The sequence below is a fragment of the Typopeltis vanoorti genome, chromosome 12 (genome assembly GCF_054136105.1).
Source record: "Typopeltis vanoorti isolate ZY-2024b chromosome 12, IOZ_Tvanoo_1.0, whole genome shotgun sequence".
In the NCBI taxonomy this organism is placed as follows: Eukaryota; Metazoa; Arthropoda; class Arachnida; order Uropygi; family Thelyphonidae; genus Typopeltis; species Typopeltis vanoorti.
Genome location: NC_143560.1, coordinates 38602406 through 38628395, shown reverse-complemented (window position 1 = coordinate 38628395; position 25990 = coordinate 38602406). Strand labels below are relative to the sequence as shown.

At 35.5% G+C, this 25990-nt stretch overlaps 1 protein-coding gene across 1 annotated transcript; it reads right to left on the bottom strand.

Moving 5' to 3' along the window:
* Window positions 1-4362: 4362 nt before the first annotated feature.
* LOC150100714 (phospholipase A2-like) lies at window positions 4363-17646 on the bottom strand. Its single transcript, XM_090402083.1, has 6 exons — window positions 17506-17646; window positions 16155-16338; window positions 13745-13935; window positions 10186-10345; window positions 7301-7453; window positions 4363-4512 (listed from the first exon to the last, which is right to left on the bottom strand). The coding sequence occupies exons 2-6, from the start codon at window positions 16328-16330 to the stop codon at window positions 4419-4421; spliced, it is 774 nt and encodes a 257-aa protein (XP_090258209.1). The 5' UTR covers window positions 16331-16338; window positions 17506-17646; the 3' UTR covers window positions 4363-4418.
* Window positions 17647-25990: the final 8344 nt, after the last annotated feature.

The following is a 25990-nucleotide window of genomic DNA, read 5'->3' as shown; positions in this document are numbered from 1 at the left end:
TTGTCGGAACTGTAATTTAACTATTGTCTTGCCACCACGAAAGTGGAACAATTCGCCGCTGTCAGAACGAATTTCAATGCTAATTGACTGAAATGTTTGTTTTCGTAACGGATAATAATCAGGTTGAGCAAAAACGAAGGAGCACTTAGTGCTGCACTGAACAACTCGTAACAATGGTGCACATGTATCACCAACTATCTGTTCTTGTATTAAATCAGAATAAACAAAATATGCGGCTACACCCCTCTTTATATCAACTGGATATTTCCCTGTGATTGTACCTTTCAGTTTAACACCAATCTGATTAAAACCCAGTAGAAGGCCCAAACCTGCGGCCTCCTTGGGAAACAAAAGGTTGTAATCTTTTGGGACTGTCAGAGAAATAGTGTTGTTTGGATTCTTTTTTCCAGTAATCACAGAACTCACATCAAACATTGCTTGAAGAAGTTCAGAGGGTGAATTGTAACTGCCTTGGGGAATCTTGTACACTTTGTAAAATCCTTCTTTAGACTTTTCAAAAACTTTATTTCCTGCGATGTTGTTGTTCTCGATATTGTTGACACCTCCCCCAATTGCACGTATCATATGAAACTCATCGTAACCGGAATCGATATTATTAAATTCTTCCGGAAGATGAATTTCGGCAAGAGCAACTTCCCATTTACCTTTAAGTCTGATCTCGTGTGGTAATTCCACTTGAAATTTCGTTTGCGTGTTTGTAGGAAACATTTTCATACTGGCATTACTGGGAAGGGTTAAGTAAAACATCTTCGCTACGAACCCAAGAATTATACGATGAAGGATAACCGAGCCACTTAACAAAATACTGAAGCTTTCCTTTCTGTTTGCGCTGCTTAAGTACTTGTTCGATTAGATACACGTCTTCCGGAAGTTCATTGGGTATATTAGCCTTTTGCAGTTGAGGTTCATAGAAAGTTCCCTCCACTATCTCTCCGTTCCGACTGCGAACTCTATATACTACAGGGTTTCTATTAATAACCTGAGCAATAGTGAACAATTCTCGTGTCCAGTTACCTCAATACCCTTTTCTAAATTTGTGGGTATCATCACTTAAAACCACACTATCACCTACTTGAAATTTTGGTTTGGTAGTCTCCTCTTGGGTTCCGTACAAATATTTCCAAACATGATCCTTGTTGTGAAGGTTAACTTGGGAAGGAGCCATACCGATAGTGCGGTGTGGTGTGAGGTTATAAGTATGTACAAGGGTCGGCAATACATTTGTATAACTTTTACTTTGAGTATACATCATCCACTTGTAGATCTTTGTTTTCAATGTTCTGATAAATCTTTCTGCAATGGGTGCTTTCATTTCGCTCCTGGTCGTGTAGAAATGAACATTATGGTTCTTAAACAATGCACGAACTTTCTTGTTGCAAAACTCTTTTCCTTGATCAGTGTTTATGTAACATGGCACTTCCTCTTTAAAAATAGACTCGAAAGCAGTAACAACATCGTCTGCTGATTTCTTCTTCAGTGTTCGAACCCACGCAAATCGGGAAAAATAATCAATGCATACAAGAAGGAAACACACACCCCCATTCTCTTTTGCAAGGGATGACATATCTTCCAAATCACATTGAAAAGTATGTAAAAGTGTCGGGACTTTGATTTGATTGCGTTTAAACTTTCTTCTAATGGGTTTATGTCTCACATAAGTAGGTTGTGTTGCTAACCAACTTTTCACGGTTTCATGTGACAAATTTGTATGTTTCTGTAAAGCTATGAAAGTTATGTATGTTTAAGTAAGAACACTTTTGAAATAACCGTGAATACACAAACGATTTGTTTATTTATTTATTTATTGAATTTTAAGATCTTACTTTTAGACAAATCAAAATATCCGGATGAATTATGAATAAAAAATATGAACTTGATTAGAATATGAATATAGAAGAAAATACAGATGAGGTATGGAAAAAAAACTGTATGTTTGAGTGACATAGCATATAATTAAATTATTCAGAAAACCTCGAAACTGTGAATTTCCAAACACATAACGTCACGATTCTTATCTCTAAATATCACCCACAAGGCAATAAACGAACCAAAAACATCAAGTGATATTTCTGACAGACAAGGGCCCCAGCGAAATTCCAAAATCAATAACAACAAACTTTCACGTCACGATTCCTTATCTTATCTTGATCTTGATCTTGTCAGAAGTGTCCACCAATGACAACACCATTACTTATACACTAATATATCTCCCTTTCCATTCAAAACAATAACGTCACTTATTTACAACTAACAAATGACGTCACTTATCTACATCTCATAACAACAAACATTTACGTCACGATTCCTTATCTTATCTTGATCTTCATCTTGTCACTAGTGCACCACCAATCACAACACGAATCCTTATCTCTAATATATCTCCCTTTTCCATTCAAAACAACAACGTCACTTATTTACAAATAACAAGTGACGACATTTATTTACAAATAACAAATGACGTCACTTATATACATCTCATAACAACAAACATTCATTTCACGATTCCTTATCTTATCTTGATCTTCATCTTGTCACCAGTGCACCACCAATCACAACACGAATCCTTATCTCTTCCATCACCCATAATTCCATATGCGAACCAAAACACAAGAACTGAAGCCATTGACACATATGCCCACAGGGAAATTCCAAACATCCCATACCCATGACGTCACACACAATGACGTCATCAACCAACACGTCACAATTCCTTATCTTATCTTGATCTTGATCTTGTCACTAGTGGGACCCATACTACTTTGCCGACCCCGGATTTAGAATATTCCGTGTTTCTAATAATTTACATCGCCAAAAATGAAGCCTTTTAGGCTCCTCCTCTTCATCAGTTGATATCTTCAATTATTTGACAAGTGTTGTAGTTGTAAGAAGGGATGATACATCTTCTTCAGCAGTGAGAAAATGTGTAAGCATTTAGTAAAACGGGTAAAAAAAATGTAAACAAAAGAGAGTAGTGTTTAGAGGAGCATCCTCTAAGGACTGGAATATATCAGGTATTTGACTCTTTACGGTTTAATATATTCATAAAAATGATTTAGGTTGAAATATCAGGAGTTAAAGTTCCCTATTTGCGGTGACCTCTACCCAGTTTCGATGATGTGAAGCCGGGCAGAGGTCTGTTCTTCGGATGATTACGGTTCTCAGTCCATCCATCAAATACTACTGCTTTATGAACTGCAAAAATAAGTTCAAAAATACAAGTTGTTTTTTTTTCATTTGGTACAGATTTATGAAATTCAAAGCAGGACAAGTCTATTTACTGAACACTGTAATACGGTTTCCACTATCAATACGTCCAGGTCTATTTCTTTGGTTCGCTGAATAGTAAACAAAGAAAAAAATACTCTCTACATGCGCTTTATGTGATGGTAGGCTGAACATATATTTCAATAACTCAGAGTATTGCTTCTTACATTGGACTTTTATTTTAAAGTATTTATTTTCATTTATTTTAGCTATTACCCCCTCTTCAAAGAACTCATTTCTTCCCAACTGGGAACCGAGGTAAAGTATTATCCAACGAAATATGTCAAACTGTTTGTTAGTTTTTTTTTAATACTCTTAGCATTCACAATAGAAATCTTCAGTTTCTGCTTTGACATTCAAAGGTCAAAAGTTTGCTTCTTTTTTTTTATTTTTGTACATCGGAGAGTTTTCTCTTAAAATACTTAAAATATATTTTCGCCTTCTACTTCAGTTTGTAAATATTCCCACCTTCCTGTACAGATAAGCTTCACATAATGGATTCTACTGGACGCTACGTGGCGTGCGGTATATTATTATGTGGATTAGTTTGGTTGCTATGGTCTACTCGGTATATTGTTCACCTACTGTGCAATTTTTTAATAGCTCTGAGTTAATTGTCTCTTGCTGTCAAACTGGTTTTCTTTTGGATTCTTCTGGTTTACCTTCACAAAGATAAAACATACCTGGTTAAAACTGGAATTGAGTTTCATACCGTTATTATAAGGAAACAGATACTTTTTTAGCTTTGTAATCAACTAGACAGACATGGGGAAAAGATCTAAATCATAAAATACCAATACGTGTATGTATGAATATAGATTTCCCTTGAAAATCAATCACTGTTGTTAAAGCCCTTTCAACTATAATTTCTTTTTCAGCTGATCTGTTTATACAGATCAGCTGAAAAATAAATGATTCTGTTTATACAGAACAAATTTTATTAGATGTAATGTTTTTTTTTAATTAAAAAATAATGATTGTTTATCTTTTGGATAAGCAGTTTAGTTGATAAAATTACTGTTGGTTCATGCTATTATCCAAATGTGCAATATATGGAGTTCTAGAAATAACCATTACTTATATGAAAGCAAAAATAATCTTTATTTGGCTAGTTTATTTTACAGAATATTATCCTATTTTGAGTAATACTTTGCATCGAAAAACTGCCACATGGGAGGCTGTGAGTAATCTAGTTGGTACGACTGGCAAGTTTTATGGAAAAACAACCTACAAAAATAAATAAATGATATTGTTAGGTTTGTTTTTATTATGAATAACAAAATAGATTAGGGTATATATAGATGGAACATAGACGTGCTACCTGAAACATTGGAATTGGCTGAAATAATTCAAGGTTCATTTGATTTTATACCCACTGCAGCTACCCGAAACTGCGTCATTCACTTTTTTTTTTTTTTGCTATAGCAAAAAAAAAAAAACGTTTATTAATTTTTAATATATTTTAACGGTTCATTCCCCCCACCCGGCTTAGAGCATACCCAAAATATTCAGTGATCTTTTATACGTGTACTATTCCTCGAATTGTTCACGGCTATATTTTAAATGCAGTTTGAAACGAATAGCTGAGTTTGTAAACAGTGTTTCAAAGGCTGCTTTTTCAAAATGAGAGAGAGAGAGAGAGAGAGAGAGAGCATTTCACAGTTACTTCTTGAAGAAGTAATCGTGAAAAATGCTATGATTACGTTAGCAAAAAAGTCTACTATATGTCTGATAAATTTGCTATGATGTTATGCATCAATAGTCTGTGGTGGATGTGCTTATAAAAGTACCTTTCATAGAGTGAAAGCCAAGTCCATGCTTAAGGCTATGTTTACTGGTATTCTATCAAACGCTTGGAAACTATCAACATGGGCAAAGTAAATTTAACCACAAAGCCTAATAATAATGCATATTTAGCCCCTTTTCATTCATATCATATTCTCATGTACATTGTAATTTATCCAATCTGATGCTTGAAGCCTCTTGACAATATAATAATAATTAATATTAATGATAATAAGCCTTTCTAGCGTGTGATTTCCTCCCATTCTCATTATTTTTTTTTTATTGCCGGAGATATTTTTAAACATAAATTGAATTTATAAGGACTATCTAAAAAGTTGGAAAGAGGAGAACTAAATGAAATTCATAACTACGAAATGAAAATCTTTGATCGCAAAGGGGTGGGGGGGAAATGCAACTATTCATATACTTATCTTTATAAGACAAAGACAGTGTATATGAATATTCATTTGAGTAAAACAATAAATATTCTGACTCGGAACTTTATTTATTTAGTTGGCCTATTCTCAAAATAACAATAATAAATGAAACTACTGTACCACTGTTCGAGTATTATCTTCACTGTGTAAAAGACAATTTTTTAATTTTCAATTCAAATACTTAAAATTAAAAACATATTATATAAAATTATATGTAAACTATATTAAACATGAATATTTAAGAATTATTATTATATTTTATTCGATTTTTCAAAACGATTATCAGATTCATTAATACACTATTATATTAATTCTATAAGGAAACTATATTAAACATTTTTGGGGAAATTTGAGGTAGATGGGGATGCTGGTTTATATATTTATTAATTAATAATGTGCACCACATGTCTGTTTTGGTAGACTAAGAGTTTTCGGATATCTGCGATTACTGGCCCATCCAATATTTATTAATACCCTACGGGTCTGATTTAGTAGAATGAGGGTTAAGTTTCCTCAGAGAGTGTTGGCCAACGTGGTCCTTATCCGGGAAGCTTTGGTGGATGATTTTCCGTGGAATATGAGCGGTGGCAGGGTGAGCCTGTCAGTGAGAAGAACCAAAGCTGAATTATGAGTTAAATGATCCATCGGGTCATTCATGGGTTTGGTGATCTGAGGGATCGCCTGAGTTTTTAGAGACCTTTCCTTCTGATGATGATTAGTTTCCTTTCATCCAAACGGATGGTAGGGGGGCAGCTATGCTACCATACTAGGGAAGTGACTATGAGCAAGGTGGTTCTTCGTTGCCTTCCTTGCCATACTATATTGTTTGTATGTTCACCGGTCCTGTTTGCCTGTTTGTGGGATGAAAAACCCCAGGATAAACTGAGGAAAAAACCCTACTGTCCAAGACCGGCTAACTTGGCTATGGCTAAGGAAGATCGAACCCAGGACACTCCTTCCCCAGGCATATGGTTGCGAAGCGCAATATGCCACTAGGCTAACCGCATGGACCCTTTACATCGTATGATTTAGTAGAATGAGAGTTTTTGCTGTTTTAAGCCTTCTTGCCTGGTCACCGAAATGAACGGTAGACCCGTGCGATCTAGCATTTGTCTGCCGCTTCGACGTGAAGTCCTGGCGCGGTGGTAGACCCGCCTCTGGTTGTGTTGGGCTGAGGTTCGGCTTGATTATCAGGTAGAGGTTGACAGATTCCATGTAGTGACCCCTTTTGGGGCACTGACAGGTTTGCAGATACTGGATGGTGGCCCTTTTAAAGTTCACCTGTTCCAAGTTTTTGGAACTTTGGAGGTTTTGAACACGTTATTCCTGATTTATAAGTGTACTATCTGTTTACGATTGTATGCTCGCAGTGCTTTTCTCCGTGGGAAACAAGCAAGCAGAAACTCACAGGGCTTGCTATGGATGTGACGAAACAGTTAAGTCATTTGTTGCATTGAGTAGCTCAGCGTGTCATTTGTCCCTTTCTTCGGGTTCAGGGAACAAATTCATTGGAATCTCTAGACCCCCCACTTTTCCCCTTGGCCTTTTCGTAGCATGTGCGCAATAAAAAATAAATTTGTGATTTACGAAGTTATGGGAGGATTCGGATTACCTTAATTTATTTATTTATTTATTTTTGTTTTGAAGCAAGACATGTTGAGATGTGTTGTTAGTTTGATAATGTTGCAAAACCTGAAAATATTTTTTATTTTATTTTATTTTATTTTATTTTATATCTCCTAGCTATATCAAAGTTGAGAACTTTTACTAATAATAATATTAATAAATATTACCATTTGTATTCCGAACATTTCTCTATGGGGTATTCTTTCTTGAAACACCGAGTATGCAATATATTAAAATATATTCTTCCCGTAGCATCAGCAGATCCTTTATGGGCGTCCAGAAGACACTGCTGGAATTTCCAATCGCACGAGCAATGGCTTCTGTAAGAAAGTGAAATGAAACTAAAATTCGACCAAATCCTATAATGAAGTTAAGAATATGAAAAAACGACACTTCAGCCATAGTGTTTGAATGGACTGTATCGTGCTGTTATTTATAATTTACGTGAGAATGATTTGAGACAGTATATTTTGCCTAGTATATTTAACTGATGGGTCATGCGAGCTTTTTAGGATGCAACGTGAAAGCTAAATGTGAGTATGAAAAGAAACTGGCTGTTCAAACTAAAGACAACCTGAAAGAATTCTAATCGGACATGCTGCAAGTAAAAGAAAGGAAGATATGAAAGAATAACTCTACTGAATTGCAGATGGTGTGGGGATGACAGATGCAGAAGAGGTTGTTCAATTAATGAGTGCCCGTTTTGAAAAAGTTATCAACCTGGTGCATACAACATTGATTTCACTGCTACCTCTTCACTGGATGAAGAAGTAGCAGTGAACTAAGGAAGATCCTTCAAAGTCCTCGAGTCTCCGACAGGAATCGAACCTAGGACACTCCTTCCCCAGGCATATGGTTGCGAAGCGCAAAGCCACTAGACTAACCTCGCGAACCCTTGGATTTTGCAATATCAAATATTGCAAATTCCAAACGTAGCATGGTGTATCCATGATACTTTGGATTTTGCTAAGGCTGTTGACAGAATTCAGCATGGAAGACTGTTACATAAACTGGAGAATATGGGATTAGATTAAAAAATATTAACGTGGTTAAGAGGATGGTTGACTGATAGAGACTATCAGAGAGTGGTGTATGGGAGATGTGAGGCTCCAACATTGACGACAAGAATCGGTCCGCTGTTATTCAATCTGTACATTCATGATATTGGGAAGGATTTGATAAGCGACATACAGCTATTTGCTGATGGTGCAAAGATAGGTAGGGTAATCAGGAATGCGTCAGATCAAATGAATTCAAATTAAGTCTGCAGTACTTGCAGAATTGATTTGAATAAGATGGAATTGTGAGCATGGGAAAATGGATGTCAGTAAATGTAAAGTCATGCATTTTGGCATGTTAGATATCCAGTATCGTATTATATTGGGGATTATTATAGAAGAAACTGATCAGGCTAGGGATCTTGGAGTGTTAGTAGATAGGAAGTTGAAGTTCAGGAACGATGTATCAAATATCGCAAATACAACTCAAAAAAAATAAATAAATAAAAGACAATTCCCATATATAGTTAAGGATGCCATTTTGCCTCTTTACAAAGCCTTGATACAACCTCACATGGACTACTGCGCGTAGGTCTGGTTTCCGTTGTGATTCTGATACAGTGGAGAGAGTACAAAGGAGAGTATTAAAAATGATATCAGAATTGTGAAACATTGATGATGAAGGCAGGTTGAGAATTTGTAGACTGCAGACACCGGCAAACAGGATAAAGATTGGTGATATGATTGAGATTTACAAACTTCTGAAAGGGTCATACAGGATTTCAGTTGATGGAATTTTTCAACATAAGGGTAAAAAAAGGACAAGAGGGCATCCTTGGAAGTTGAGAATGAATGCCGCTAAGAAAGGAAGTGAGGACTAGAATTTTCTCTTAGGGTGGTGCGTGATTGGAATGGATTGCCATTGGATGTGGTATGAATAACCAGTGTGAATGAATTCAAGAATACGTGTGATAGCTGGACATGTAGCTTGTGACTTCCCTCTATGAGTCCCTGACTCCCTGGAGGTCTCTCTTAATAATAATAATCCACTCTAAACCATAGATTTCAAATAGGGATGCGCGGAAGCGGAAAGGCCTGAAAGCCGTTTTTAAACTGTTGATTCTTATCGGAGATCAAGCAGAAATATTAAGATGTCAAGAATTCGATGGCAAAGCAATTCCGTTTCAGAGAATTGTATTTTTCATAAGTGAACAGCAGCCGGTGTTAGAGCATAAATGTGTTTATTTTACAGACCAATCCATATTCATGCACTATTTAAGAAACTTGGAAAGTTATTTAAGGAGTGCAAGCTAAGGCAACTTCGAAGCTCTTCAAGTTTCTATATATATATGTATATTCGGCTACGAAATTAGCATGAATTTTCAATAGCTTCTATTTCTGTTTATTTGACGTTGTCATAACAAGGGAAAATAAAATTTTGCTTTCCCTAAACATAATAACTGTACAATTTTTAAATATACAGATCTGGGATGCTTTAATTTGAAATAAATGAGATATTATAATGGAGGATATTATGGATCCGTTCATATTTTATAACAAAATAAAAAAACAAAGAAATTAAAAAAAATTTACAAGCGGATATGTATGAACATAACCTTCTCATAATTTAGTAAATTTTCGAAAGTAAGAAATTTTTTTGCATTTCTTACATCAATTCTTGTCTTGTTCTCATAAGCTCGCTGGTAAATTTTCAAAACTTCACTTTCTTTCTACATTTGGCTATAAAATATAGATGGCTCCATAATATCTTCCATTTCGATATAATAAAAGTATCGTTGAATTTCATAGAGAACATTGCATTTAAAAATAAAGATAATACAACATAAAAATCAACAAAATATTTTACTTATTTGTTCAAATAACAAAAATATTAACAGAACTTATTTTCAATTGCGAAATATAGAGAATAAATTATGATGTAGGAAAATGATATTTTTCATTTCTTGGAGTAGCATAGATGCGTTTCAATTTATTGGTCAAGTCTTTTTAATGGATTCAAAAGGCTTTTTGGTAATACAAATATGAGCACCTACTTTGTATACCATCCATCATTCTTCAGTCCATGTTTTTCTTCTTTGCTCGATATTGAATCATTGCAATAATCGTGTTCTCGGCAGCAAGCATCTGTCTCCATCTGTGGACCGAGGTCGTCATAGTTATCAGCAACATTTCCAGCTCCACACCACTTTGTGCCTGAAAATAACATTGAATGAATCATATCGGTTTGTTTATTTAAGTTAATACTACAGATATTTTTATATACTTAAGGAAATTATCAATTAAAAATATAACGATATATTGAGATCAATTTGCACCCGAGACTACTTAAAGAATTTGACAAGCAAGTAGTAAAATACTCGGTTTATGCTTGGTCAAGCACGTCTTTCTAGATTAGATATTCATAAAAATTCTACTTGATTAAAGTGACAACTTTCTGAATACATTCATACTATTTCAGACATTAAACACACTGAGTTAGGGACCGCGAGATGGCGGCACTTGTTTGCCAGTCTTTTCACTGGATGCCTCTTAACGAAAATTACTGCTGTAGATCAGCTAAGGATTTCATTCTTCTGTTTTTATTACTTTTATATTTATATACATTTGTATTTTTATTTATTTATATTATCTGGTAGCTCGTTCTTGAGATAAATCATTAAGAGAATTTCCAACTATCTGGAGTGCATGTCATTACAATTATGAAGACTGAACAAGTCTAGATTACAAATAATAAATCTAAATAATGGAGTGTATGTAGCACAGTGCAAGTGGTGTGTGTGCCATCCTCAAGGCTGGTTCGTCCGAAGTTCAATTAATCTAGGTTCAATTCTAGTCACAGACTACAGGAACTTTTTCTAAGCCTTTCTTCGACATGTTCCCGAGCTAGTTGATCTCTGGCACTGGTAGGCGGTTTTTTCTCCCATAAATTCTGATGATTCGTCCCGTAAATCGACTGTAGAATTCATACTATTTCAGACATTAAACACACTGAGTTAGGGACTACGCGATGGCTGCACTAGTTTGCCAGTCTTTTCAGTGGATGCCACTTAAAATTAGTGAGACAGTCTTGGCCTAGCTATCTCTGATTGACTTCCAGTGGAAAGTGAACTATTCACTCAGTCTCCAAAAATTAGATTAAGCTAAAGCGGACTCGCTTATTCCCTATCAGTGAATAAAACGCAATAACTTTTTTTAAATCTAAATATACACAATTTCGAGCATATCATGAATTTCGTTCTTCATGACAACTATGGTGTATATGTGTATAAATATATTATACCATAGAATTTTTAAAAATAAGAAACCTAGAAAAATGAATTTAACAAAATATTAACAATACTAGGTACCTCGTTTTATTTGCTTGTCAGTCTGCAGAAAATGACAATATTGCTTTAGAATATTTTCTTTATTGCTTTAGAATATATTTGGAATATTTTTAAGTTGCTAACAATTGTTGAAGGGTAATAAGAATAAATAAAATTTAACATTGCACATTATGCAATCTATTGTATGGGAAACACACCACTTAGAAGACATAGGCGCCGCCCAACCATCTATATATTCGCCTTTTATTGGTCCATCTTGATAAGGTTTCGTTGACCTGACAGCTGTTTCGAACTAGTTGGTTCTCCTCAGAGGTCAGGCAGAAACCTTAAGAAAGCAAAAACTCTCGTTCATTACTAAGGAACTTGAAATGTATTTTTCGTAACCGAACTCGCTTCGGTGCGTAAAAGTAATTACGAAAATAAGGAGCCAAAAGCTTCAGTTCTGAGATGTAAAAATATATACGTGGGCTGTTCAATAAGTAATAAGACTAATTTTACTGTGGCGAAACCACTCATCACAATATTAATTTCTGTGGAATAAATAAATGTTGCTGTCTGTATTAACAAAAGAGGTTGACAGATGGCGTATACGGGCTGATGTGCCAGAGTGTCACGTGACTAAACGCAAGCTTGTTTCGGAGCGCCATCGAGGTGCGACCAGTCTTCGAAATGGAAGCGTCCTTGGAACAGCATTATGCGATTAAATTTTGTGTGCGTTGGCAAAAATCGGCATCGGACACTTTTAACATGATACGCGAAGCTTTCCACGATGAAGCAATGTCGAGGGCAAGTGTTTTTCGCTGGCATAAAACTTTTAAGGAAGGAAGGCAAAATGTGGAAGATCTTGAACGTGAGGGGAAGACCTTCAACGTCCATCACAGAGACAATGATCAACACAGCAGCGATTATCATCAAGCACGTCAAAAGGAAGCGTCCATTGCTGAAGAATGACTTCTTATTGCACACCACGATAATGCAAGGGCGCGATGTAAAATTGCTGGTTGTGTAGTGGACGTTTTGCAGAAGAACAACACAGATATCCTACCACACCCTCCATACAGTCCTGATCTCGCACCGTGCGATTTCTGGCTGTTTCCTCAGCTCAAGAAACCACTAAAGGGCCGCCATTTGGAAAGCAACAAAGCATGTGTAAAAGCTGCGGAGGCGGTTTTGAAAGAACTCTCAAAAAACGGACTCTCACTGTGTTTAAGAAGTGGACGCAACGTTGGGACAAATGCATCGCGTCTCATGGTAGTTGCTTCGAAAAAGACCATGTAAATGATGACGATTAGAGGTAATCTGTTTTCTGTATAAATATAGTCTTATTACTTATTGAACAGCCTACGTATATATCAAGCAGATATTACGTAACTTTCACAATTTCTAGATTTAGCTTTGAAATAATGCTGGATCTAATATCCACTTAATTTATACAATTTTACATCGCCAAACTCAAGCCTTTTGGCTCTTTATTTTAGTAATAGACATTAAGTTTCATATCTTAAAGGTAAGCTTTAAGCAGATGGCAAATGAATAGAAGATATTACTAAATATTTTACGTTTTAGAACTTGATAGGCTGGCAGTATTCGCCTCTTACCACCTTAACTAGGATTTATTTGTACGTACTAATATTTAGTTGTGTATATGCATGTACTATGGTATATTTTTCTGAGATGTATAGGCCTGAAAATTTGAACAAAAGAATCCTGAAAGATCGTGGGAATCTCTGGAAAATAGTGGAAATACTCTGCACAGCCTTATGATACCGGCTAATTCATCTTTAATTGAAAAGATTCTTCGTCCTAGACGGGATGCGAAGCCACGGTCTTTCCAATCAAAGGTATCATCAAGACTGCTGACATACAGACGCTCCAGTAGAATTCTTTAAAGCCATTAATACAATAATGCCTTAATGCAGTAAGTTAACATAACGGATAAGCAATTAAATTGATTATCTTTGATTTGGATGCGTTGTACTGTACTGTACTGTACTGTACTATGCTTATTTCAAATGGTGACAAGTAAATAGGAATGTTTTGGATAGAGTTACGGAATTTTCTTATTTTGGAGGTGATCTGTATAGTGCGTAGTGTAGTATGTTGTAATATATCTGAATACTTGGGTAATTTCGTAAAATCAACCAATGCAATTCTATGTACTAAATAAAGCATCGAATTACATGTACATAGACGTGTGAATGTATATCGCATTTCTAACTGACCTTTTGCATATTTTAATTATATTTCAACTAAAAAAAAACTTTACCTGGAAATATAACTAAATAATTGAAGATACTTGCTGTGCTGGCCAAAGAGTAGTCGCTTGCTTCAACCGAACCACTCATTTTTTGCTGCGAGAACTGAACACATTGATTGACTAATGTACTCATGGATGGACTGTCTACTTCATGGATGCTTAAGGGCTCCACAACTTGCAGAACTTCTTTAATTGTGTTCCTTAAGTGAAACAATAATGGAAGAAATGAACAGCCATAAAGACAAAGACATTATTTTTAAATATGTAATCAATACTGTATGCATATACCATGTACCATAGCTCCTCACTGGTGCGTGAAGGGCTATGGTATATGCATATACACAGACGATTTTGTTGAACATCAATGTGAGACCTAGCGGTCAGGGCTGCATATATTATGATTAGAAGACTTAAGCCAAACACGGGAAGCAACTCTAAATCACATTTTACCTTCAGACTTCATCATTGGAACAAAATACTCATAAAAACGTTTGTTTATCAGATTCCATGGACGTGTTTATCCACCAGACGAGACGAACTGGTAGCATAACTCATCGCATCGTATGACTGATTTCCATTGCTCCAGAGTGGTCCATGATCACCTGACCATGCCGATGGACAATACTCATTATTCATCAAAGACTGGGGTGACTGTAGCTCTTCCCTGAAAATTCATGTCATGGTTCTCTTCTCATCATGGAAGCACTTGCTGTTGCCCCATCTTAATATGCCAAAATAAAAAGTAACTAGCATTCCCTAAGGAGACATCGGCTTCTATCATTAGTACCTCAGATATACCTGATTGTAATTCGGGTTCAGACCTGTAGATTACAATATTTTCAGCACGTTACCACATATGGACCTCGAAATGCTTAACATCTGTGCAAAATATCATGGATGCCTTGAGCAGAGTTACCAGATTATCTAACTACTCAGCTCTCCTATGATACTAAATATATGATAAATTTGCATCGTTTCATGAGTGAATGTAATATTGAAAGACGCTTAATTATTATTCTCCTCTAAAAGGTTATTATACACTGCTTCAAAGAAGGCAATGGAGATAACAGTGTGAGGAACAAACATCCATGGTGCTCACCTTAATAAGATATAGAACCGCTTTAAAAAAAAAAATCAGCTAACGGCTTTTTATTCCCGTATACGGGAAGTAGGCGAGGCCATTTAGCCCTATCTAACTTTTGGAGACTGAGTGGGCAGTTCAATCTCCACTGGTACCAATTAGAGATAGATGGCCCAAGGCTATCACTAATTAAGCAGTACACAGTGAAGAGAGACGGCTCAAATATGCCGCCATCTCGTGGTCCCTAACCCTAACACAATATATTTAATGTCTGAAATAATGTGGGTTCTACGGTCGATTTTTTTGAGTTTACGGGACGAAAAACCCGAGTTTCCGGGAGGAAAAACCCACTTGCCCGTGCCCTCTGGCACGGGCAAGTGGGTTTTTCCTCCCGGAAACTCGGGTTTTTCGTCCCGTAAACTCAAAAAAATCGACCGTAGAACCCACATTATTTCTGATCGACTAACTCGGGAACTGGTCGAAAAAAGGCTTAGAAAAAGTTCCTCTAGTCGGCGACTAGAATTGAACTCCGATGCTCTTTCTTCAGGCAGTTTAGCGCTAAGGAGTACAAACACCACTGAGCTACACAGATTCAGGTTCTTAATATATTTTAGCTTAAACGAATAGTAAACACAGGTTATAAGGTTAAAATACTGTAGCTGGATCGCAGATTTTGGATAGTTATTAAACGTTGTGGTTTTAGTTCGAAAAACCTAGGTTCGAATCACGTCTTTTTTTTTTTTTTAATTAAAGGTGAAGCATCTGGTCTCATATGGTGGTGAAAATGTTATTCCTCCCGGAAACTCGGGTTTTTCATCGTGCAAAACAGGCAGATCAGTCATTAGGACGTACACAATTAACAGATATAATACGCTGGCCTCATAATGTTTCAGTTGCTTCTGCCGAAAATCCAAATAAACCAAACCAAACATTGAGGGATAAAATGGACGAAACTCTTACGATGGAGGAGAAATCGAGTAGCAAAGATTATGTGCATTAATTGCCATATGAAGTGATCTGAATACGATTTTGAGACCTTTTGCAACAAGCTGTATTCCCTTGAATGTTTTGTGGGCCTTTCAGAGCTTTCATTGTCCTCTTTTCCATACTGTGGAAATTATCACTATGTGGTATATATATTAAGCAAGAATAAGCTTATTTGATCATGCCAAAGGAAATACATTTAATTCCATTCATGATAAGAATTGTTAAATAAATGAACATCTGGATCTCCATTTATCATTTCATGTTGAGGGAGTAAGCTGCGCATGTCTTAGTATTACGCATCACAACTGATAAGAGATTGCATTAGGAATAAAATTAATACAAAACACTCACCTGTCCCCATAAAGATAGCAGCTCAGAATATTGCGCCTTCCATCACGGAAATCATAAGAAATTTCAACCATTCGGTGTCCATCTTTTTCTTTATACGTTATGGTTTCGCACAGGACAGAGAAAAATGTTTCCGTAGCAATCGCCACAAAGATTGTGCAGACGAGTTTGACATTCATGCTCAACTCTGCAAAAAAAATGTAAATCAGGAGATAGCGACGTTTCAATTACTCAAAATATTTTCCGTGAGTCTGAAGTGTATTATAACATCTTGTATAATGAAACCTGTGGATTATCCATAACTATAGAATAACACGTATGCCACATTAAAAATAAATTGATTATGTAAATATTTTTTTATTCAGTTCCTCTTTGTTGTTTGCTGTTTGTAGTGATGATGTCTTACGTATCGTAAGACATCATCACGTACATGATGTTCTATATACATGTTGGCATGTATATATACATGTTCTATATACATGTCTTCAAACCATATTTCTACAGCCTGTGTAATATTTTATTTATACTCATCATTAAACAAGAAAGGTAACACCGAAATATCCGGAATGTCAATATAATATTGAACAAGAGAATCATCCTCAAACATAACACTGTTGTGTCCAGAACAGATGTGATGGTCCACTCTGTGAATAGCTTACTCCTGCCAACCATCAGAGTCTACTTAGACCAGTCGATATTGAGGAATATCGAGGAAGTTCTAATTGGAAAGAGTAGGTTTAGAATCCCAGTTAGGACACGTAGACTGCTTATAACAGCTTTTTGAAAGTGAAGATCAGTGTTTGCTTACCGTAAAGTAGGATATGGATAAATATCGATATCCTACCTAACGTTTTTGAGCAATATAAAATGGCTTGTTAACTTATGAGTAGAAAAACTGAGTCAGTTTTATTTAATTCATTGATATGCCAAGAAATAACTGCACTAGTTCAACTCATTGAAATGCGATTCTTGAATAACTGTATGCATGTCAATAATAATAATAATAATAATAATAATAATAATAATAATAATTTTGTAATAATATAATTTTTCTAGCATAACGCTACAAGGTGATCCAGGTAGCAGCAGAATATACAAGGCAATGCCAAAGCTACATAGTCTGAGAGTTGAGAAAAATAATTCACTTTCCTCATCATTCATTCGCTTTTCTTGTACTGTTTATTCACCTCCTTCCATTCATTTGATTTTTATTTGATTCACCTAGCGAATTAAAATCAAGTCACATTTCTTCATAAATATATGTGCATAATAAATTAATATAATCAGTTCGTATTGAGAAAATATATAATAGTAGACATACAGAATGATTGAAAATACACGAATAAATGATTACCTGGGAGATGACAGAGGCAGCAAGACAATGAAAATTCGTCAGTTTCAGATGTAGGACTACAAAGGAAGATGGACGCTTATATATAAGTGAATGGACGTATGGAAGGATTAAGTTGAATTTAACTCTTATCAAACAGTGATAACCAAAGACTTTGTGGAAACGCTTGAACTACAGACCAATGTTTGCTTTAGCATTTATTAGCTATTTTTTAATTTATCTTAAAGAGTACCAAATATTCGCGATTACCGAGATATGTATACATGCTCATGATATGAGATAGAAAATTTAATTAAATGTCTATTTCTCATTTAATACCCACAATTAAAGTCTTTTCTTTAACTTTCACTATCAGTTGAAGTTGGGCTATAAACAACCATGATAGGTTGTAAATAGCTTTACTTCTCTGTTAATAAATAAAAAAGCGAATGAAAACAAGTTGATATATACTGAAGCCTAATCCTTAATCTTTTATAGGAATAAATGTTTGCTTATTAGGACATAAAAGAGGGATTAAAAAAAAAGGAGTGTTATCTGACCTATAACGTTTATAATTCTGAATTCATAAAAACACGAATTACAATTAGAACAGAAAAAAAAAGAGTTTCATCCTGGATTTAATTAAAAATAGAACCTGAATTTCCATAGAAGTTACGATACAGATATGGAGATTTGTTAAAATAAGTTTACTAAGTGGCTCTTTATATGCATGCAGATTGACTGACAGTCATACCGAAAATGCATACTAACATATTCAGCTGACATCGTAATATAAAAAATACTGTCAATCTTTCTTTAGCAGTCTTCTCTTTGCGTACATACTATAATACACGACCGTTACTTCTTAGTCAACAAAGAAAAGAATCAATTTTGTAGGTAGCGAATATTCTATAATCATCTAAAGCAAGCGTGGACAACTTCGTTCTATACGATAGCCAATATATGATGAGTGGTAGCGTCACGGGCCGCACACCACACTTTTAGACAGAACTTAAATAAAAATAAACTCTGCATTTTTTCAAGGCAATCGTTCCAAAGATTTGGAATTTCTGGAAGGAAAAAAAAATCTTTTCCCCTTCATATGAAATTGGCTAACTCACTCTCATAAAGATTCTTTCGCGTTCTAGACGGATTCGCTACGTCTTTCCAATCAAAAGATATTGTTACCGACTTGAACTACGGACGCTCGTATGTGGCATTGATAATGGGGAATAAAAGACGTTTAGAGGATTACAGGATAATACTCCACTCCATAAGGCAAGTGTGGTGACAATAAACTGTCAAGAATTAGTGGTTTTGCTCCACTTAGCCATCAAGAATTAGTGGCTAAGTGGAGCCACTAAGTGAATTAGTGGCTAAGCCTCATCTGGCTCAAGTAGTCAAGCGACTTGAGCCAGATGAGGCTCAAGTCGCTTGACGCAATGGGATATTGTTTATTTATTTATTTATTTAATTTATTTTGCTCTACAGTGCTTGCATTGGCCTTTTTTTTTTTTTTTTACTTTCAGGGTGCACACCGCTATTGGATCAAAATAGCAGAAATTATTTTGGTCAAATTCTTGCTTAGATAATTCATCTTGAACGCCTTTTGTTTATCAGAAAAAAATCCCGTTTAGTTATTATTAGCATTACATTTTTATTCCTGAGATACAGTTGTATTGCAAGACAATTTAGAGCACATTTCGCATGTTGTAGTCTTTATTTTGTAAATAATTATAAATAAAGATTTTATAAATTTATTTATGTATTATTATTATTATTATTATTAAGACTCACAGTCCTTATAACACACTTTGAACAAATAAATCCAATACTTTTGAAACTCGTGAGCATAATATTCGAGACAGGCATTATTCCACAACAACTAAAAACTGCAGTAATTACGCCAATATACAAACACGGCAAAAGAAACGATACTCAGAACTACAGACCAATAGCTACACTACCAGTCATCTCAAAAATTCTAGAAAAAATAACACACACCAGACTACAGAACTATTTACAGAACTACAACATCATCTCACAAAACCAATACGGCTTTCAGAAAACAAAAAGCACCATCACTTTATTAGAAGACATCGCCGACAAAATAAACAAAGCTCTTGACAAAAACAAGTAGCTGTCCATATACTGCTTGACTTAACCAAAGCATTTGATACACTTGAACACGACATACTACTCACCAAGCTATACTCAACAAGTATAAGAGGAACACTACATACATGGTTCAGGAACTATCTCTTAAACAGAACACAAGTAACAAAAATAAGTACATGTCACAGCAGGGGGGATACAAATAAAACACGGTGTTCCTCAAGGTGCCATATTATCAGCCAGTCTATTCAACATATACATTAATGATGTTCATAACATGGCCATAAGAAGTCAAATATTTCAGTACGCATATGGCACCGCAGTACTAGCAGTCCACACAGACATCAACACGGCTCTCTCCAAAGCACAACAAGACCTAAACGAAATCACAACATACTTCCACCAAAACGCAGTTCTAATCACGGCACCAAAACACAGATGCTGATAAAACACAACTCAAGAATTATACGCCCCGCATCACTATCGATATATTGTCACACATACCGCTGCATTAACAACAAAAATACCTGCCAATGTTCCGAAATCAAACCTGTAACACACGCAAAATACCTCGTCTCTATATAGATTCCCACCTTAAATGGACAAAACATATAGAATACCTACACACCAAACTCCGGATCATCGCAGCAAAACTCTTCCAAGTTAAAGACATTATTCCATCCAACATAAAAAAAAACTCCTATATCACGGTATCTGCGAATCCCTACTGAGATACGGAATAACAGTCTATGCAAATACATCAAACAGCCACCTAACAAAATTAGAAACACTACACAGGAATATCGTGTCAACAGTGATCTGGACATCTTACACGCAACAACCAATATCCGACAAGCACATGGCGATACACAGAATTCTGAGCATTAAAAACCTGAAACACTACATGACATTAACAAGGAATTACTTCAACATCACCTATCGAAACAACAGAGACACATATCGTATAACACGACCTACAACAACTCTCTACATCCCCACACCCTTCAACAACTCATACGGTTCTTTTGTGAGATCACATCAGATACACACGCAATTCAACAACCTACCAAGAAAGTTAAAACACGTAGATAACTACAGAACATTAAAAAACGATCTCTGGAAAATATACCAACAAAGTTAAGAAACCATTAACACTAATATACACATCAGAAATCACTAGCATCCAATGCCTACATCCCATACATAAACAGTAGCAACAACACAAATAGTGAAGGCTAAATCCCACTCTCTTCATAAAAGCTAACCCAAGCTTCGAAGTAGGTGGGATTAACTTGCCTCACTCATCTACAAGTAATCCTTATAAGCAAATGCAGAAATTTGTATGTATAATCACTCTTTCTCAAACTTTAAAAATAAAAATAAAAATAAAATAAAAAATAAAAAAATATACAAAAAAATTCTGTATAATCTTCATTGTTAATATTAGAAGAACATGTGTTGTAAATACATAATGCAGAGGCAAAAAGTATTATTAAAAAATTTTAATTGAAATCCAATGTAGGAATTGCCGCACTTAGTGCTGAACTCTGTAAAATTATAAGGTGCAATGTCACACAAGATGTTTATTGTATGTATAAATATTTTAGCAATCAATAAAATAAATACATATGTTAAAAAAATTATTATTATTATTTATGTATTTATTTATTTTGTAAATTTACAAAAAAATAAATAAATAAAAATCCTGCTTAATTTCTTAATGACTTTTGTGTCATTTCAACCACCTAACCGGCCTTGAAATGTATACGCACCAAAGTTGCCACGGATGCAAAGTGCATAATCAAATTGTAACCCTATTGATAGTACATGGAAATTTCATGGATACGAAGTGTACGAGGATATCATTCATCTATATTGACGTCGATGTAGTTAAACCCTTTATCAGCGGATATAGTTAATCCATAATTAATACAGTCAATGATCACCATTAACACTGGAGTGGCCACTGAATAGAATTTTTGATTTAAAAATGCAGGGCATACTTTACATTACAAATCCATAATATTAATTCTCAGAGATCTATTGCAAAGCGTGTAGTAGTCAGTATATACATATACCTATTCCTTATCATGAACCTGTTGCCAGCACCCGATTGAAGTACCAATAATGAGGATATACAGTACTGTTATTTTGCTAGGTAAATGCAAGAAAGAAGACTACAGTGTTCACCACTTCTGCATTTTGAGAAGTCCTGACTTACACTTTCCTTCTCTCCTAACGAGTTGGATTCATCAAAAATGTTAGGTGAACCGAAAACCTTTGCTGAAAACCAAAAGAAGTTTCTCAACTGATATCCACCAACAGTACCGTCGACAGGGCGTAACACAGAGGCAGCCTACCTCACGGCTCGGGTTAATAAGGGCGCTCGTTCAGCCATATTGCGGTAGACACTGTCGCTATGCTAACAATTCCTGTTAGCGTAGCAAGTGCGGAAAGAAGTTTTTCCAAGCTTAAACTAATTAAAAATTATTTGCAAGAAAGATTATAAGAAAGATTAATTGGTCCAGCAACTATATCGATAGAAGCGGACTTAGCTTTTAATTTAAATTATAAGGATTCTCAGGTGACCTTTCCTTTTCATGGTATCCATTCAAAGACTTAATTCTGTCAATCTATTAATACGGCCAGCCTGACTCCATTTACATGCTTTACAATATCATATATTCCAGTCGTTTAATTCTGTCTCTCTTTGTAATGCTTCTCTCCAAAACTTTCTGGGCGACATGCAACTGTGTGTTTTGGTCATTGCCTATGGTTCGCTTCCATAGGTAAACACTGGAACAATGCACATGACAGATTTCATTTTAAGCACATAAAGGCAAATCTTCTAACAAATGATTTTTATACAGCCAAAAATGCTCTGTTTCCTTGTGTTTCTTCTATTTATTTCCGGATCGTGTTTCTCTTTAAATTAACTAACTGACTGATGTATATATAGTCCTCTACAATGTCAATAGGATTATCTGCTAATTATAGTTCGATCTGATCTTAATTTGTCATGAATTTTGTTTATATTTCAATCTTTAAACTATTTTTTTCAGGCTTTCTTCATCAAGGCCGATTAGAATTTCCTCAGCTTCCTTATTTTTTTTTAGTAAAATACGAACAATGTCACCAAGGCTGCCCCCCCCCTGCGAGACACAACTTGCACACCCGCACAAAGGCGCCTGATCAGGAGGGACGCCATTTCAAGATGATAAATAATAGTAAATATTTATACAATGCTCTTATTCATGAAGTAAAACTTTACTACATGGATTTCACGACTTAAAATAAAAGTAAAGCGATAAAAAATGAAGAGTCAACTCAACAACAACGATTTGCGTTTGACACTGCTTCATGAGTTGGTGTGTCAAAGCAGGCTTGAATTGTGTTGATTGTTTTGTGATAACGGGAAAAAAAAATTGAGATGCTATATTTTGATGTATACATACGCATATCTTGTATTTATATACTAAACAAATCAAAATTTCTTAAACTTAATTTCATTTTAATTTGCAATTCTATTGTATGGGGGCGCTGAAACTTGTAATAAAATATGTAATAACATATTACATGTATTCTAATACACATACTGGCCACTGAATTAGAACATTTTATGCAGATATACGTAAACGTCACTTACGCAGGGTATATGCAAAATACTGTACTTGGTCATGTGCGTAACTACGTGTTTTAAGCAACTATTTAAGAATGTGCTACGCGTCAGTAATTAATCGTCAACGGTGTTGATCAAAGGGAAAAACAAAGAATCTTTCTTAGTTTGATAAAGGGCTTTATTGTGTGCCCGTCTGGCTGGAGTCACGATTTTGAAAACAGCAAAGCTGACTGGTTTCTCAGAAGATGTGATATCTCGGGTGTTTAATCAGTGGAAAAATAACCCACATGTCTAAGAGGCTTGGTTTGGTTTGGTTTATAGTTTATTTGCCACAAAGACAACACAGGTCATACTGCGCCATGCTAAAGGTTACAATTATACATAAGCAGTTACAGAAAATTGTAAACAATATGTCTGTACAAAAATCTAGTTCCACAAAGCAGCATCTACAGATAAACAGAACTGCTGCATAGGGCACAGCAACACACAAGGTCAGAGGTTATTACGGTACAAAAATAGTGAACAATATAAGTTAATATACAAAATACGCAACACCAAGTCAATGAATGCAGTATCTACATATATGTAAAATTATAACAGATGCTTTTACAGCAGTAGAAAAATAGGCAAAAAGGGATTATTATACAATATGCATGGATGAAAATTAAATTTAGCAATGCAGTATAAACAGAATATAGCGATACATATAAACAGAATTACTAGAAGGTACACACATAGACAAGGTGTTCTACAGCAATACATAATTAGCCAGAGAAGTTGGTCGATTGGTAGAGCCTCTACTATTAATCGCTCGCAAAAACTTAATCAAGTTTGAGCGCAGTTAGTAGTTGGAAGGGGTACAATCGTTCGATAGTGTTGGCACACTCTCCCTCGATAAGTCTTTGGACTCCCTGGAGGTGTCACATAATAATAATAATAATAATAATAATAATAATAATAATAATAATAATAATTAGTCGAAAAATTAATATACAAAATTTAAGTTAAACAATGCAGTATTTACATAAACAAAATTACTACAGAAGTTTCGGCAGTACATAAATAGATAACAGTACAGGTTAACCCACGCATATATTAAAAAAAAAGTCAAGGAAAGCAGTATCTCCATATAGTAAGATTACAACATATGTTATTATAATAATACATTACAGTAATTATTAATTACTGTAATGTATTATTATTTATACAATAATTACAGGGAGGTGTCTTTTGAGACCCAGGTTATAAAGGTCTTTTAATTTGCCATATCTCCAGGCTCTTTAACAAGCTTTCTCCATGTCAAAGAAAACTGAAACGAGATGTTCTCGCTTCAGAAATGCATCTCTTATACAAGTTTCTAAACGATCCAAATGGACTAAAGTTGAGCGATGTCTACGGAACCCACATTGCGTATTGGAGAGAAGATTGTTGCTTTCTAAATACCAAAGAATTCTGGCATTAACCATTTTCTCTAGCATCGTACAAAGACAGCTGGTCAGGGCATGGGTCAATAGTTATTTGCTTGTGTGGATCTTTTCCTGGTTTTGGGACAGCAATGACAGTTTACTTATGCCAAGAATTTGGAAACTCTTCGTCTGCAAGTATTCTATTGTATAATAAGAGAAGGAGATCCATAGAAGATGGTGGTAGATATTTTATCATTTCATAATGGATGTCATCAGGCCCTACTACACTAGGGCAAGATAGTAGGAGAGCTCTTTTTAATTCCTCCTTAACAAATCGCTGATTGTATGGCTCAAGAACATTGGTAGAAAAATTTAGTCTTTGTTTCTCTTGCTGTTCTTTCAGAATTAAAAATTCAGGAGGATATGAAGCTGTTGCTGAAATTCTGGCAACGTTTGTGACGTCACCGGAAGTGAAGTTATTATAGCGATGGCACGCCACCAAGCTAAGATAAGTGTCTGTATCAAGAATTGCTCAATAAATTAACATTATATGCACTGCCTTTTTCGTTGTGTAACTGGATTACCAGTATTCTCATGGATCAATCCCTACACGTAACTGTGAGTGGGAGTTCTCTCCTCAGGCTTTCCTGTTAATTCAGGTGGCCCTAAGGGCTCCACATTTTACCTATTCTCTTCCTCATTTATGTAAACGACCGACCTCCTAGAGCAAACCAGGAAACAACCTAGACAACTTCAATGCTTCCAAAACAATTTGGCTTATTTTCTTGTAATCAACCACTTACCCATAGATTAGATTTCTGCAGTGATTAGATGCCCATTGTTCTGCATAACTAGCATTCACTCCCATTTCTCTACTCGTAACCTCGCCCACACACACACAGCATTTATTTGTTATAAGCTTTTCGCCTTTCTGTATAGGAGAAATATTTGGATTTTACTTCGCTTGCTTCCTTTTCAAAATTCGATGTTTCCAAATTTGCCGCGGAATGATTTCTTGTTTGTTTGCGTGGCGACGCATCTGGTGCACTTATGTCACTTCCGGTGACAATTTGATTCCCACCCACAAGGTCAGGTCATGAGATTTCTCTTACGTGGCGAGAATCGGAGGGTAGGCATTAAGGGGATTTTATCCTACTGTGTAGTTTAATGGAAGGGTTTTGTCTGAACTTGCCCCCCCCCCCCAAACACTTGTAGATGTACACTGCTTGGAAAAAAGTCAAAAGATACCATAGTGTGAGGAACAGAGAGATACCACCTTAATAAGATGCAGGACTTCCTTTCACTGCAGCAATGGGGGCACAGTTTCCACAAACGTATGATAGCAATCCATGGTAATTTTCGATTATTT

Excerpts from the sequence above, each read along its gene's own strand:
- LOC150100714 (XM_090402083.1), bottom strand. The coding sequence starts at position 16,330 with ATGAATGTCAAACTCGTCTGCACAATCTTTGTGGCGATTGCTACGGAA. Across the intron at positions 10,346-13,744 it reads TTATTTAGTTATATTTCCAG|GCACAAAGTGGTGTGGAGCT; the intron begins GTAAAGTTTTTT and ends TGTTATTTTCAG. Across the intron at positions 7,454-10,185 it reads AATGATGGATGGTATACAAA|AAGCCATTGCTCGTGCGATT; the intron begins GTAGGTGCTCAT and ends ACTTTCTTACAG.